The sequence below is a fragment of the Bubalus bubalis genome, chromosome 13 (genome assembly GCF_019923935.1).
Source record: "Bubalus bubalis isolate 160015118507 breed Murrah chromosome 13, NDDB_SH_1, whole genome shotgun sequence".
Lineage (NCBI taxonomy): Eukaryota > Metazoa > Chordata > Mammalia > Artiodactyla > Bovidae > Bubalus > Bubalus bubalis.
In genome coordinates, this window is record NC_059169.1 from 16,931,674 (window position 1) to 16,947,688 (window position 16,015).

The 16,015-nt window shown below is 41.9% G+C and overlaps 1 protein-coding gene across 1 annotated transcript in view; it reads left to right on the forward strand.

The window, feature by feature from the left end:
* The window catches only part of LOC102413340 (ATP-binding cassette sub-family C member 4-like), a 168,240-nt gene that overhangs the window by 95,634 nt on the left and 56,591 nt on the right, over window positions 1-16,015 (forward strand). The window contains 5 exon segments of the mRNA XM_044927067.2: window positions 1,504-1,699; window positions 6,598-6,717; window positions 7,880-7,990; window positions 13,990-14,090; window positions 15,173-15,355. Coding sequence (XP_044783002.2) covers window positions 1,504-1,699; window positions 6,598-6,717; window positions 7,880-7,990; window positions 13,990-14,090; window positions 15,173-15,355 — 711 coding nt within the window.

Below are 16,015 nucleotides of genomic sequence, written 5' to 3' on the forward strand. Positions count from 1 at the left end.
ATACTCTGAGAAAACCGACCAGGAAGAGTTGTGAAATGATAACCCAAATGTATGTGATACAGACATTACCCCCATAACCCATCCTGCAGAGACACACCTGGGCCAGTTGCCCTGGGTCACAAGGTGGGGAGGCCCCGGTGCAGAGAGGACACAGACCAACCAGTGTTAACTCAGACAAGCATCTCAGCCTTCTCATCCCAGCTCCTTTTTGGTCAAAATTTCCATCAGTTGTAATTGCTGCCTGCAAATTATTCTAGCTACTCTTTCTGTTTGTTAAACCACTCTGTAAATTTCAGCTATAAGTCTCTTCTTAGAATTGTCTAAAAATGTTCCCGAATTCTTCCCTGTGTTTTCCCAGCACTCTCAGCCTTGTGCTGATCACTATGGATTTGTCTCCACCTGAGATCACAAACTTCAGAGGCCTTGGACCAGACTAAATCTGCACATCCCTCCCCCCAACCCCACTGTATAGCAGGCAGACACTAAGTGTTGATTGCATTCTTATTGCTTGATACTGAAAAGTAAGGGTATCATACTTTTCCTGCTAAAGATGGATACTTATATCAATGTCAACCAATGATTTCATTTTCTATTCTACCTACTGTCTTTTTAGATCAAGATAATTTCCCAAGATAAAATCACTTCATGGGATAATGTGATGATTAAGAGAATGTTCATGGAATTCTTAGCACAGTGCCTTACATACAGTAAATACTTGGTAAATGGGATCTGCTGTTGTTAAAATAATTAGCCTTGGGCATTTTAAATACTTAGTATAATGATAGAAAGATAACTGTATATTGGGGGCAAGCTTAAATATGTCATAAAGGCTCATTACATGGGCTTCCCAGCTTCATGACTTAGGCTTTGCAGTGTCCATCAAGTTGATTTCCTCTCCCTGAGCCTCACTCTCTCTATCTGTAAAATGAGATAATACTGTTACTAGATAGAGCTATTGTGAGGATTAATGAGTTAATACATGTGAAGTTTTGAAGGTGTAGCCCTGTACACAGTTAACACTCAGTAAATATTAGCTATGGATAGAAAATCTAGAAAGAGGAATCCCTACTTCCAGAGGTCAACATTTAAGTTTTGTCTTGTCCTACTTTTCTGGACACTGAATTTGTAATTAACCACTTCTTTATCCCTCCATGCATAGCTGAAACATCTGGATTCCTCACCTGTGATACCTGCTCCCTCATCTTTCGAATAATACCTGCTGACTCCTGATAGTTTGGGATTCAACTCCTACTCTCTGAACTTCAAATATTCTCATTTGTTAAAACTAGTAATGCCTGCCTCATAGGGCTACTGAGTATATCACAAGAGCTGATACCTAAAAAGTTCTTATCATCATATTTGGCACATACACTAAATATCATGAGGACCACTTATAATTTTATTTCTTTGGAAGGGAAAGCATTCCCTGATGTTACAACAAGTCTTTTCAAGGAAAGGAGTTTGAGCCCAACAGAAAAAACTGTTAAAGTTTATATTTGAAAAGTATCCTTCATAAGAAGGCTTCTATATCTGTTTTCACCATTTCAGACATTTCTGCTTGTGGTTGGTGTGGTGGGTGTGATGGTGGCTGCAATTCCCTGGATCGCTATACCTGTCATTCCCCTTGGCATCATTTTCTTTGTGCTCCGGTGGTATTTCTTTAGGACATCACGAAATGTGAAACGCCTGGAATGTACAAGTGAGTACCAGGGCTCTCAGGTTGGGATGGCTATGTAGAATGGCTCCATTTACGCCGTAATTCACCAGGCTTTTGGAATTCTGCAGATTTTGTCTTCTGGAATTTCTCACCAAGTCAACATTAGGTTGAATGTATGGGCCACTGTGAGTCAGTGTGGTCCTTAAGGCAAATGGAACTGATGGCAGGTCAGCTGCAGTTTTGCATTTTAGCACAAGGAGGATGGATGTGAGAACAAGGACAGGGACTGTTTCTGTCTTGTTCATGACACACTTCCTAACACAGAGTATCCATTCTATAAATACTTTTCTTAAAAATATTTCATCATTTTGGAACTAATGTAGAAGGAAAATAGAGATTTTTTTTCTTCTCCTAAAGTTACCAGAAATGACAAGGAAAGGAAATGATTAGGAAAAGGAAAGAAGACCTCAGGAAATATATGTCAGAAGTGATAGATTTGAAAAATAGATTTTTCACATGTTCAAGTAAGTTGCAGTTGTTAAATGTATTGAAAAAAATATATGTTAGTCACTCAGTCATGTCCAACTTTTTGCGACCCCATGGACTGCAGCCCACCAGGCTCCTCTGTCCATAGAATTTTCCAAGCAAAAATACTAGAGTGGGTATCCATTCCCTTCTCTAGAGGATGTTCCTGACCCAGGGGTTGAACCCAGGTCTCCTCCATTGCAGGTGGCTTCATTACTGTCTGAGCCACCAGGGAAGCCCTGTTGAAAAGATAAGCCCTGTTATTTGCAGGCTTGCTCTTTATCATTACTAGTATTTGGGGTGACTCCACACTGTTTATGGTCCCATCCTCCTCAAAGTCATTCATATAAACGATGCTGAAAATAATCCCTTAGGAGGACACAAGAGGGGGATCTGTTCAGTGTGCATTTAGTTTATTACTCCATTCAAATTCCTAGTTGCAGAATAATGGGGAGCAGGGACTTCCCTGGTGGTCCTGTGGGTATGACTCTGTGCTTTTGTTGCTGGGGCACAGCTTCAGTCCCTGGTCAGGGAACTAAGAACCTGCAAGGTGCAGCAAAAAATAAATAAATAAATAAAATAATGGAAACACATTTTATGATTAATCAGTCTATTCTACAGGTAATCACAGATGATGAAATAATTGAATTTATCTCATTATTAATGCACATATTTCATCAATATTAAAAAAATAATGAAAGTAGAAGTGTTATATATATATTTTTAAAGTTATAAACACTTGACAGAGAGTTTTGCCTGAGGAAGGGCCATTTCCCATCCATATGGAAGTGGAGAGAAGGGCCCCTCGTGAGAGTTTTTTTAAGAACAAGTAAAGGATTTTCTCAATATTTGATCTGGAGAGTCTGAGTACTTTGGCACCTGTGGAATATTTGGGTTTTCTTGCACCCTAGTAGGCTGCAATAAGCTAGACAATAAATTCAATCCAGTTTCCCCATCTTCCACACCCCATATAACCACATATGGTAGCCAGTTGATTAGAACTGTTTATATTCTCTCTCTAGGTGGTGGGTCTGTGCCATAAATAGTAACATTGCTGTTTTCTCTAGTATATTTTAGGACTTCCCAGGTGGCTCAGTGGTAAAAAAAAAATCTGCTTCCCAATGCAGGAGACGCAGAAGAAATGGGTTCAGTCCCTGGGTTGGGAAGATTTCCTGGAGGAGCAAATGGCAACCTACTCCAGTATTCTTTCCTGGATAATCCCATGGACAGAGGAGCCTGACAGGTTACAGTCCATGGGGTCGCAAAGAGTCAGACACTATTGAGTGACTGAGCGAGTGAGAGTATATCTTAAGGTTACTGCTAGAGCCACCAGCCAAAAGGACATGTGACTGCTGTGGCCAGAATGCATAAGTCAGCTTCAGCCTTGTGCTCTGAAGGATTACTGACGTCCTGAAGTTTAGTTTCAGATCCTACTGCCTAACTGCCTCGGAAGCTTAGGCTGACACTTTCATCTTAATGACATATTGGCAGCTGATTACAAGGGGGTTTTGGGGGGCACATTTTTGTATAAGAGAGCATAGCAATGGTCAGTCATGGACAAGTGCATAAAACCAGCATGACATTTGGTTGCCTTTCTCTAGTCCACTTTTTGCTTTTGGCAGTGCCTGAATGAGGAAGCCGTATGCAAATTCTGTCTGGAAATGTGCTGGGATCAACTAGCACAGTGTCTACCAGAGGCATTGTTGGGGAGGATTAGCACGTGTGTTAGGTGTATTAGTACTAATTAGTTCTAATTAGTACCATGGATCTTAAGTCTGCTGTTTTAAGGAGTTCTCACACTAGATTCCCAGAATCTTGGTTCAACCTCAGGTGCTTAATAAGATGTGCAGTAACAGTAAAGGCTGTTGGGTGTTAGCTGAGTAAGATTTGAGGGTTTTCTGAACATAAATAACAAAATCTAGAGAAAAATGCTCATTATCACACATAGGTATCCTTCACCCTGATTATTCTCTGTGTGAGACACCGCTGTTGTTATTAAAAGCACAACCTTGGGAATCAGAAAGTTGGGTCTCACACCCAGGTCTATCACTTAGGTGGGTTTAAAAAGTTAATCTTGGGCAGTGCATGCTCTTAATCCCTCAGTCTCTGGAGTTCTCATGAGGATTTCTTAAATCGATGCTTGTAAAGTACTTGCTGGCCATGACCAAAGGCACTGGACCCTTGAACATGAGGGAATCAAGAACTTACTCACAACAGGTCTCACATGGCTTGAATGATAATCTGGCAGCATGGCTATCATCCCAGGGTCCCGTTGCTGGTGAAGATCTGCAGTCCTGGTGGGGTGTGTCCCCAGGTGTCTTCAGGGTTGTGGGAAACACAGGCATCAGTCATGTGAACTCTGGGGTTACATGTGTCTGTGACTGTGGGCTCATGCCATGGCTGTGACATAGTCTGCTTCAGGACTTGTGGGCTCAGTGCTTGTGGGAAAAAGATGTTACTTTGGGCAACATAACAACAGAGCCTTACAGCCCCTCTTCCTAATTCTAGCTAATTTTCTTTGCAGACCCTCCAGTTCACTCATACTGGCATCCTGCTCAGCCCTAAATGGGATTTGAGAGAAACAGGATGGCTTTTCATGGGTCCAGATGCCCGCAGCCTGTAACTCTTGGGCATGAGGTGAGGTAGGTGATAGGGTGTTTGGTTCCCAGGTGTTCAAGGTTGAGATGACACCTGGTTTCTAAAGTCTACCCTGCCCTCCATCCCTGCTGGAGAGAATCAGCTGCACTTTGATCTCCTGACAAGGGACAGGTGAGGGAGGCCAAGGTGCTGAGTTCACTCCAGGACTCTCCCTGGGGGAACAGCCACATCTGCTTCCTGCTCAGAAGCATTGTCTGTGATGAATAGTGTTGATGTCACAACATTTGCTCAGGAAACAAGAGCCTGGTTCTAGTGAGTTTTCTGTGCTCTCTGGAGCTGGACTCTCGCCATCCTTCTGACAGGGTGATGGGCCCTGGAATTCACCTGCATCATCCCTGTGAGCACCCTGCTTCCAGACCGAGTTCTGGGGGTGGGTTGGGATGACTGCTAGGCTGAAGAAAAGCCCTGAACAGAGTCCCTCACTTTTATTATTTGGAGCATGAGCTCCATCTTAGTATATGTTGCTCTTATAAGCACAGAGTTATAGGAAGCTAAAAAGTTAGTCGATAGAGTGAAGAGAGAGCAGTGTGGATGCTGGAATGAGACCACTGGATGATCAAAGGCACCACAAAGTCTCTGTCAGCTCTTTGCGTGAACAGAGTACAAAGCGGAAGTGTTAGATCGTGTCATGGTTCAGAAATCTAGCAGGGCAGTTGTGAAAACATGCATCAGGTTCCTGGAGCAGAAGTAAAGACCATTCAAAGGCTCCTCATCTGCTGGGTCCTGTGGTCACAAGGGCGGTGCAGCAGCAGGTGCTCCGTGACCCTCACAGAGGCTCTGGCGCAGGTGCAGGGGGAGGCCCAGGACGGAGGTGGCAGACTGTCCACTCCCCTTACTCATCTCACCCTGTCCTGGGTGTGGGTCTGGTCCAGCATGGGGATGTACTGACTCTTATCCAGGCCTTAGGTTACTCATCTAAGGTGGAGACAACACACAGGCAGTTCATCAAAATTCAGGGTGGTAAGGACTTTAATGAGAATTAAATTTTAGAATGCTACTGATTCAAAAATTAGTGAACAGTAATTACTCAACCATGAAAAAGAATGAAATATTGCATTTGCAGCAACATGGATGGATCTAGAGAATATTATTCTTAGTAAAGTAGGTCAGAGAAAGACAAATATGATATCACTTATACATGGAATCTAAAAATAATACAAATGAATCAGTATGCAAAATGGAATTAGACTCAGAGACATAGAAAACAAACTTATGGTTATCAAAGGGGATAGGGAGGAACAAATCAGAAGTATGAGATTAATAGACACACTGCTATTAATATGTAAAATAAAAAGCAACAAGGATTACTGTAAAACACAGGAATTTTATTCAGTATAATAACCTATAAGGGGATATAATCAGGAAAAATAATAACTGAATGACTATACTATATATCTAAAACTAACACATTGTTGTAAATCTTCAATATATTTTCTAAAAATTGTGAACAATTCCCACCTGATGAGATGCCAGATAAATTTGGAGGGAGGCATGTATGAGAAGACCTTGATGAAAGAACCAGTAAAGAATTGCTTTATCTAAATCTAGCTGTGATTTTAATTTGATCAAAGGTAATTTCAAAGAGAATCTTTCACTCCCAGGTCATTAGAATGAAGCGTGGTGTGAGCAGGAGTTTGAGGGTCACATGGAGGGTTCCCTTTGGCGGGATGTGTGACCACAGAGCTTGGGAGGCAGTGGTTTCCTTGCATCCAGCCTCCCTGACTTTCTCTGTCGTGTGTCTGTCTCTGCTGCCCCAGCTCGGAGCCCTGTGTTTTCCCACTTAGCATCTTCTCTCCGGGGACTCTGGACCATCCGAGCATACAAAGCTGAACAGAAATTTCAGGAGCTGTTTGACTCACACCAGGATTTGCACTCAGGTCTGTAAGTTTCTGGAGATTTTTCCTAAGGATGGGGTGTGCTGCTTTTTGAGGGCTGACCTCGCTCTCAGGTGGCCTGGCTGGCCAGTCCCTCTCTCTGTGCCTCCCCACATCCCCCTCACACCTGCCTCCCCCATGCCTTCCTCTCAGCATCCCCTCTGTGCTCCCCTCTTCCCCATCACCCCCTGCTCTTCTCCCCGGACTGGCTCGCATTGTCCTTCCATCACTGTGCCCTGTGGACTTCTGTCTCTTTAGGGCAACAGTCAGAAAACTTTTTTTTTTTTTTTTTTTTTGCAAAGATCCAGATAGAAAGCATTGTAGGCTTTGAGTGCTATACCGTGTCTGTTGCAACTATCACCTTTGCTGCTGTAGCACAAAGACAAGCAAAGATAATTCATCAGTAAATGGCTGTAGCTGTGTTCCAATAAAACTTTATTTTCAGAACCAGGTGGGTGGCTGTTCTTGACCCCTGGGCTGTGGTTTGCCATCTTTTTTTCAGAGCAGATGTGGAAGGTAGTAGATGTGATTGAGGAAAGTAATTTTCCTGATTTAGTACCCACTTGATTATGCTTTGTATCAATTAAGTTTTTTTCCTAGGTAGAAAGTTCAGAATTTCCTCTAAGTCTATAAAATCCTGGCCAAACTTTCCAGTCATTATTGTATTTTGAAGATAAAGTAGTAATTGAAAGCCACATGCAGATCATTTTAGCTGATGGTCATATAGACACTAGTTCCTAAGAATAAATACTACAGGACCCCATAGTGAGGGCAGAAGGTGCTGGAATCAGAGTGTGAGCTGTGCTGTCTGCTGTCAGAGAGCTGGGAACAGTTGACCCTTTGAGAGGATGATCTTCAGGTTGAGGCCCAGCACTGCAGGAAATGCACCGATGAGACGATTTTCCATCTTCCTTCTTGTGATCTTGTTTCTGTTGATAAGTGGGTTTGCGTTTCCAATGCATGCTTCCTGGACTGATTCCTGTGTGTCCCATACATTGTCTTGCGTTAGAACCTGGTTTTCTGGAATCTTTAGTTTCTTTGGGTGTGTAACTTTGCTGCTCTACCTTGTGTAAAATGCTCAACTGAGAAAAATGCTCTCCCTACTAAGAAGCAGCTAACATGGTTTTTCTGTTGATGTACTATGCATATTACATCACAAATCCAGAGGCTTGGTTCCTGCTTTTGACGACGTCCCGATGGCTCGCTGTGTATCTAGATGTCATCTGTGCCATCTTTGTCACTGTTGTTGCCTTTGGAGCCCTGATTCTGGTAGAAAGTAAGTACAGATGTGCATATTTGTGGTATATTTATGGTTTATAGCTTTGGTTGTAGTTATTAAACTCTTGCCATTTTGTCTAATATATACTATTTGGTTGTAATGAATTGTATTAAAGTGCTTGCAGCATGTGAGTCCATTTGTGTGCATTGTAGTCCATTTGAAGTTATTTGTGTCTTTTTTTCCATTTATTTATTTACAGTAGGTCCCTGTTGAGACCTCTTTAAAATTTTTTTGATTGGCATATGGTTGATTTATGATGTTGTGTTAGCTTCAGGTATACTGCCAGGTGAATCTGTTATACATGTGTCCACTTTTTTTAAAGATTCTTTTTTCTATATCCCATGAACATTGGGGTGCATGTATCTTTTTTTTTAGTGATTTTCATTTTAATTAATACTTCAAATAATTAGAAAAGAATTTTTCTTTTTGGCTTTTGGACTCTTTAGGAGCAAAGACCAGGTATGAAGTGCCTGCTCCAGCAGACCTGTGGTGCCTTGGGCTCCTGCTTTGGCTCACATGAACCATTCTTTTAAGTTCCATTGGGGTATAGTTGATTTACACTGTCTAGGGGCCCCAAGTTGGAGAAGGCAATGGCACCCCACTCCAGTACTCTTGCCTGGAAAATCCCATGGATGGAGGAGCCTGGTGGGCTGCAGTCCGTGGGGTCGCTGAGAGTCGGACAGGACTGAGCGACTTCAGTTTCACTTTTCACCTTCATGCATTAGAGAAGGAAATGACAACCCACTCTAGTGTTCTTGCCTAGAGAATCCCAGGGACGGGGGAGCCTGGTGGGCTGCCATCTATGGGGTCGCACAGAGTCGGACACGACTGAAGCGATTAGCAGCAGCAGCAGCAGCAGCAGGGGCCCCAAGTAATAGTTGAAGGAGGCTGTGGCACTCATAGGAGCCTGGAAAACCATTTGTAACTTAAAAGCTTTCAGATGGTTAGAAACAAATCCAGTTACAAAGTTACAGAAGCAGGGAGTAAACAGTGAAAAAAGAACAATTAGAATTATTATGATTAAGATAGTTTTCTACCATGGGGAGCTAGTTAACATTTCCCAGAGTGAGGTGACTGAGGCTTCAGGAGTATCCAGAGCCTGAATCATCTTGTTGGACCATAAAGAAAGCTGAGTGCTGAAGAATTGATGCTTTTGAACTGTGTTGTTGGAGAAGATTCTTGAGAGTCCCTTGGACTGGAAGAGATCAAGCCAGTCAATCCTAAAGGAAAGCATTTCTGAATACTCATTGGAAGGACTGATGCTGAAGCGCCAATGCTTTGGCCACCTGATGAGAAGAACTGACTCATTTGAAAAGACCCTGATGCTGGGAAAGACTGAAGACCAGAGGAGAAGAGGGTGGCAGAGGATGATATGGTTAGACAGCATCACTGACTCAATGGACATTAGTTTGAAGTCAGCAAAAACAAGACTGGGAGCTGACTGTGGCTCAGATCATGAACTCCTTATTGCCAAATTCACACTTAAATTGAAGAAAGTAGGGAAAACCACTAGGCTATTCAGGTATGACCTAAATCAAACCTCTTAAGATCATACAGTAGAAGTGACAAATAGATTCAAGGGTTTAGATATGATAGAGTGCCTGAAGAACTATGAACAGATGTTTGTAACACTGTAGAGGAGGTGTGAACAAAACCATCACCAAGTGAAAGAAAAACAACAAGGTGAAATGGTTGTCTGAGGAGGCCTTACAATTAGCTGAGAAAAGAAGAGAAGTGAAAGGCAAAGCAGAAAAGGAAAGATACATCCATCTGAATGCAGAGTTCCAAAGAATAGCAAGGAGAGATAAGAAACCCTTCCTAAGTGATCAGTGAAAAGAAATAGAGGAGAACAATAGAATGGGAAAGACTAGCAATCTCTTCAAGAAAATTAGAGATACCAAGGGGATATATCATGCAAATATGGGCACAATAAAGGACAGAAATAGTACGGACCTAGCAGAAGCAGAAAATATTAAGAAGAGGTGGCAAGAATACATAGAACAACTATACAAAAAAGATCTTCATGACCCAGAAAATCACAAGGACCTGATTACTCACCTAGAGCCAGACATCCTGGAGTGTGAAGTCACGTGGGCCTTAGGAAGCATCACTACCAACAAAGCTAATGGAGGTGATGAATTCTAGCTCAGCTGTTTCAAATCCTAAACAATGATGCTGTGAAAGTGCTTCACTCAAATGCCAGCAAATTTGGAAAACTCAGCAGTGGCCACTGGTCTGGACTGGAAAAGGTCAGTTTTTATTCCAATCCCAAAGAATGTTCAAACTACCACACAATTGCACTCATCTCACACGCTAGCAAAGTAATACTCAAAATGCTCCAAGTTAGGCTTCAACAGAACATGAACCAAGAATTTCCAGATGTTCAAACTGGATTTAGAAAAGGCAGAGGAACCAGAGAACAAATTGCCAACATCCGTTGGATCATTGAAAAGGCAAGAGAGTTCCAGAAACACATCTACTTCTGCTTCATTGACTATGCTAAAGCCTTTGTCTGTGTGGATCACAAAAAACTGGAAAGTTCTTAAAGAGACAGGAATATCAGACCACCTTACCTGCCTCCTGTGAAAACTGTATGCAGGTCAGGAAGCAACAGTTAGAACTGGATATGGAACAACAGACTGGTTAACAACTGGGGAAGAAGCATGTCAAGGCTGTATATTGTCCCCCTACTTATTTAACTTATATGCAGAGTTCATCATGTGAAGTGTATGATTGAGGCACAAACTGGAATCAAGATTGCAGGAAGATATATCAATAACTTCAGATATGCAGATGACACCACCTTTATGGCAGAAAGTGAAGAAAAACTAAAGAGCCTTTTGATGAACATGAAGGCCTTTTGAGGAGAGTGAAAAAGCTGGCTTAAAACTCAACATTCAAAAAAAAAAATAAATCATCACATCTGGTCCCATCAGTTCAGTTCAGTTCAGTTCAATCGGTCAGTCATGTCTGACTCTTTGCGACCCCATAAACCACAGCACGCCAGGCCTCCCTGTCCATCACCAACTGCCGGAGACTACCCAAAACATGTCCATTGAGTCAGTGATGCCATCCAACCATCTCATCCTCTGTCGTCCCCTTCTCCTCCTGCCCTCGATCTTTTCCAGCATCAGGGTCTTTTCAAATGAGTCAGCTCTTTGCATCAGATGGCCAAAGTGTTGGAGTTTCAGCTTCAACATCAGTCCTTTCAATGAACACCCAGGACTGATCTCCTTTAGGATGGACTTCATGGCAAATAGATGGGGAAACAATCGAAACAGTGACAGTCTTTATTTTCTTGGGCTCCAAAATCACGGCAGATTGTAACTTCATCCATTCAATTAAAAGACACTTGCTCCTTGGAAGAAAAGCTATGAAAACACTAGTTCAGTTCAGTTCAGCTGCTCAGTCATGTCCGACTCTTTGCGACCCCATGAACTGTAGCATGCCAGGCCTCCCTGTCCATCACCAACTCCCTGAGTTTACTCAAACTCATGTCCATTGAGTCAGTGATGCCATCCAGGCATCTCATCCTCTGTCGTCCCCTTCTCCTCCTGCCCCCAATGCCTCCCAGCATCAGGGTCTTTTCCAATGAGTCAACTCTTCACATGAGGTGGCCAAAGTATTGGAGCTTTAGCATCTATCCTTCCAATGAACACCCAGGACTGATCTCCTTTAGAATGGACTGGTTGGATCTCTTTGAAGTCCAAGGGACTCTCAAGAGTCTTCTCCAACACCACAGTTCAAAAGCATCAATTCTTCAGCGCTCAGCTTCCTTCACAGTCCAACTCTCACATCCATATGTGACCACTGGAAAGACCATAGCCTTGACTAGATGGACCTTTATTGGCAAAGTAATGCCTCTGCTTTTGAATATGCTATCTAGGTTGGTCATAACTTTCCTTCCAAGGAGTAAGTGTCTTTTAATTTCATGGCTGCAGTTACCATCTGCAGTGATTTTGGAGCCCCAAAAAATAAAGTCTAACACTGTTTCCACTGTTTCCCCATCTATTTCCCATGAAGTGATGGGACCAGATGCCATGATCTTAATTTTCTGAATGTTGAGCTTTAAGCCAACTTTTTCACTCTCCTCTTTCACTTTCACCAAGAGGCTTTTTAGTTCCTCTTCACTTTCTGCCATAAGGGTGGTGTCATTTGTGTATCTGAAGTTACTGGTATTTCTCCTGGCAATCTTGATTCCAGCTTGTGTTTCTTCCAGCCCAGCGTTTCTCATGATGTACTCTGCATATACGTTAAATAAGCAGGGTGACAATATACAGCCTTGACGTACTCCTTTTCCTATTTGGAACCAGTCTGTTGTTCCATGTCCAGTTCTAACTGTTGCTTCCTGACCTGAATATAATTTTCTCAAGGGGCAGGTCAGGTGGTCTGGTATTCCCATCTCTTTCAGAATTTTCCGCAGTTTATTGTGATCCACACAATCAAAGGCTTTGGCATAGTCAATAAAGCAGAAATAGATGTTTTTTTGGAACTCTCTTGCTTTTTCGATGACAGTCCTGGACAGCATATTAAAAAGCAGAGACATTACTTTGCCGAAAAAGGTCTGTATAAGGTGAACCATAAAGAATGATGAGTGCCAAAGGACTGGTGCTTTTGAACTGTGGTGTTGGCGAGTCCCTTGGACTGCAAGGAGATCAAGCCAGTCCATCCTAAAGGAAATCAGTCCTGAATATTTATTGGAAGAACTGATACTGAAGCTCCAATACTTTGGTCACCTGATGTGAAGGCCTGACTCATTAGAAAAGATCTTGATGCTGAGAAAGATTGAAGGCAGTAGGAGAAGGTTACTACAGAGGATGAGATGGTTGGATCGCATCACTGGCTCAAAGGACATGAGTTTGAGCAAGCTCCGGGGGTTGGTGATGGACAGGAAAGCCTGGCGTGCTGCAGTCCCTGGGGTTGCAAATAGTTGGACATGACTGAGCAACTGAACAACAACTTTATTAATTCTTTCTAAGTTCCTAATATTTTATAAAAATTTACTTATTTATTTGGCTGTACTTGATCTTAGTTGGGGCATGTGGGATCTTCAGTCTTAGTTGTGACATACAGGGCTTTAGTTGCAGCATGTGAATTCTTAGTTGTGGCATGTAGAATCTAGTTCCCTGATCAGGGACTGAACCCAGGCCCCCTGCAATGGGAGCTCAGTGTCCTAGCTATTGGACCACCAGAGAAGTCCCTCATAATATTTTTTTTTTTTTTACTATATTACTGTCTCTCTGTTTTTTTACTGTCTTATTGTTTTTTTTTTTTTTTTTTTTACTGTCTCACTCAACAGAAGTAATATTATGAGTAATACTATTATTACATGCAAATGATTTAAATATAATAAAGGAGTCTTCTCACTACTATATAAAATAGATAACTAAAAAGGACCTACTGTATAGCACAGGGAACTCTATTTAAATACTCGGTAATGACATAAATGGGTAAATTCTTTAAAAAGAATAGATTATATGTGTGCTGTGCTGTTGTGCTTAGTCCTATCCGACTCTTTGCAACCCCATGGACTGTAGCCCACCAGGCTCCTCTGTCCATGGGGATTCTCCAGGCAAGAATACTGGAGTGGGTTGCCATGCCCTTCTCCAGGGGGTCTTCCCAACCCAAGGACTGAACCCAGGTCTCCCACATTGCAGGCAGATTCTTTACCGTCCGAGCCACCAGGGAAGCCCTAGAGTACTGTCGTGGATAGCCTATCCCTTCTCCAGGGGATCTTCCCGACCAAGGAATTGAACTGGAGTCTCCTGAATTGTAGGTGGATGCTTTACCAGTTGAGCTACCAGGAAAGCCTGGATTATATGTATATGTCTGGCTAATTAACTTTACTGTACACCTGAAACTAACACGGCTTTGTAAATCAACTATACTGCAATAAAAATCATAAAAATAAAGGAGTCTTGTTCATAAGGTGACAGAAGGAGCTGCAGGAGGGGTTGAGAAGGAGACTGACTTGATTCCTTTTCTTCCTAATTTAGCTTTGGATCTCGGGCAGGTTGGCCTGGCGCTGTCACTCACCGTCACACTCACAGGGATGTTCCAGTGGTGCGTCAAGCAAAGTGCCGAAGTGGAGAATATGGTGATGTTTATCTTTCCATTCTTAGCCTTTTCAAGTTTCTTTGCTGTTAAATGGCATAAAGCAATTCTTCTGTAAAATAGAAAACGATTATTTTTACATCATAGTTAACAAAGTTTTTTTTTGCATTCTCCTCCATCTGTTTAAAGTTAATGTAAAATAAAATATATACATCTTTTCTCAGTCTTATGTATGCATGTCAGAAAGTTTTATATTCATCACAAACTGTCCTCTAGTATAATAAATGTCTCTATAGGATGAAAGTTCTGAAATCTTAGAATATAAGCTAATTTCTTAGCAGCTTGCTTATCTTTGTTTCTTAATGGGTAAGTCCTCATTTTTGGTAAAAGAAAAAAAATCAGTGTTTTGAGGTTTATTTAATTAATATGTTCACTCATCAGCCCTCCCCCATTTTAGCATTTATTCTTGTGTGTGTTGAACACCTGAATTTGCTGGCAGCTCTTCTTTCTGGTAGGATAAGCTCCCTCTCAGAATGTGCTCTCAAAATTATGGAGGTATGGATGTTTAAGATGCCTTAATCAATATGTAAGTTATATACTTTACAAATATTTGCACCTTCTCCTAAAGTGAGAAAAACAATAGAAATGAAATCTTTCCATTTCTCTCTTCTAATAGAGTAGTAAGTGATTAATAATTAAATGGAGGTTTGATGACCATCCAGTTCTGTTATCTATAACATGTGGCCCTTCTGTAGCTATACATTACTGATTGGTATCCATAAATATTCTTTTCTGTGACAAAATTCTCTTGTTTGTTTCATTCAAGTATGAAAAGCAGATCAATAAAATCTTACCATTCATTTTTCTAATTCTTTCAGTTTTACTATCATGTTGAAGGAAATAGCTGTAAGTGAAAGTGTTATAAGATGATGAACAAGTTTGCAAATCATCAAAGACTATATCAAACTCCTACTTCTATACTTTGTGGTATTAAGACCTGAGATATTCTTAACCATGTAAAAGTAGATATAAATACATAAAAGCAGAACATTTCATTTATAGTCTCTGAACATCCATAAACAAGACCCTCTGATATTAACTGATGTGATGTCATATGTGTTTCAGATGATTTCAGTAGAAAGGGTTACTGAATATACAGACCTTAAGAAAGAAGAGCCCTGGGAACATATGCCACCCTGCCTGCTCCGTGAAGGAAAGATTGTCTTTGATAATGTTAACTTCAGGCACAGCTCATATGGGCGTCTGATATTGAAGGACCTGAGAGCATGCATTGACTCAGGACAAAAGGTTTGTTTAAGCCATCTGCCTCTTTAAAATCTAGCTAAAGATTTAGCACTGTCTTTGTTCTTGGCTTCCTTGTTGTGTTATGGGGACTCTTCATTCCTCTGTGGATGCAGATTAGATCAGTGATATGGCAGGTGAATTTTTCTTGGAAACTGATCATGGAATGAGGATTCCAGCATTTCTTTCCCTGTATCGTGAGCTCCCTCATGGTGACTGGTGGCCCTTGGCCCCAAAGCTAGAACTTAAGCTGACCCAGGATACAATATGTTTCATCTGATTTTTATATTTGAAGTCTGGGAACCAGCCTTGGCTCCCTGTCCCTAACTCTCCAATATTACCTTTCTTTCCATCCTGTCATCTTTGTATGTCTGAAATCTCCTCTTCCTACCATGATGTCCTCTGGTTGTAACCTCCTCCTCTGTCCCTTGGCTGTTTCTGTAGACTTGTCTTCCACTCACCCACACTTGGCTGCCATCCCCCTGCCCTCCCCTGAGAGATTGCTCCGTTCTTTAGCACCGATCTGATCCTTACTGGCCTGGGTGAGTTGCTTCTAGAAACAGTGCAGACCTATGTCCACTCCCACAGTGGCTGTGGGGTGACCCTGTAGTCACCAGAGAAGAGCCCAGAATCATGATAAGTCAGTAGTAAGGAACCAGAGCCCCC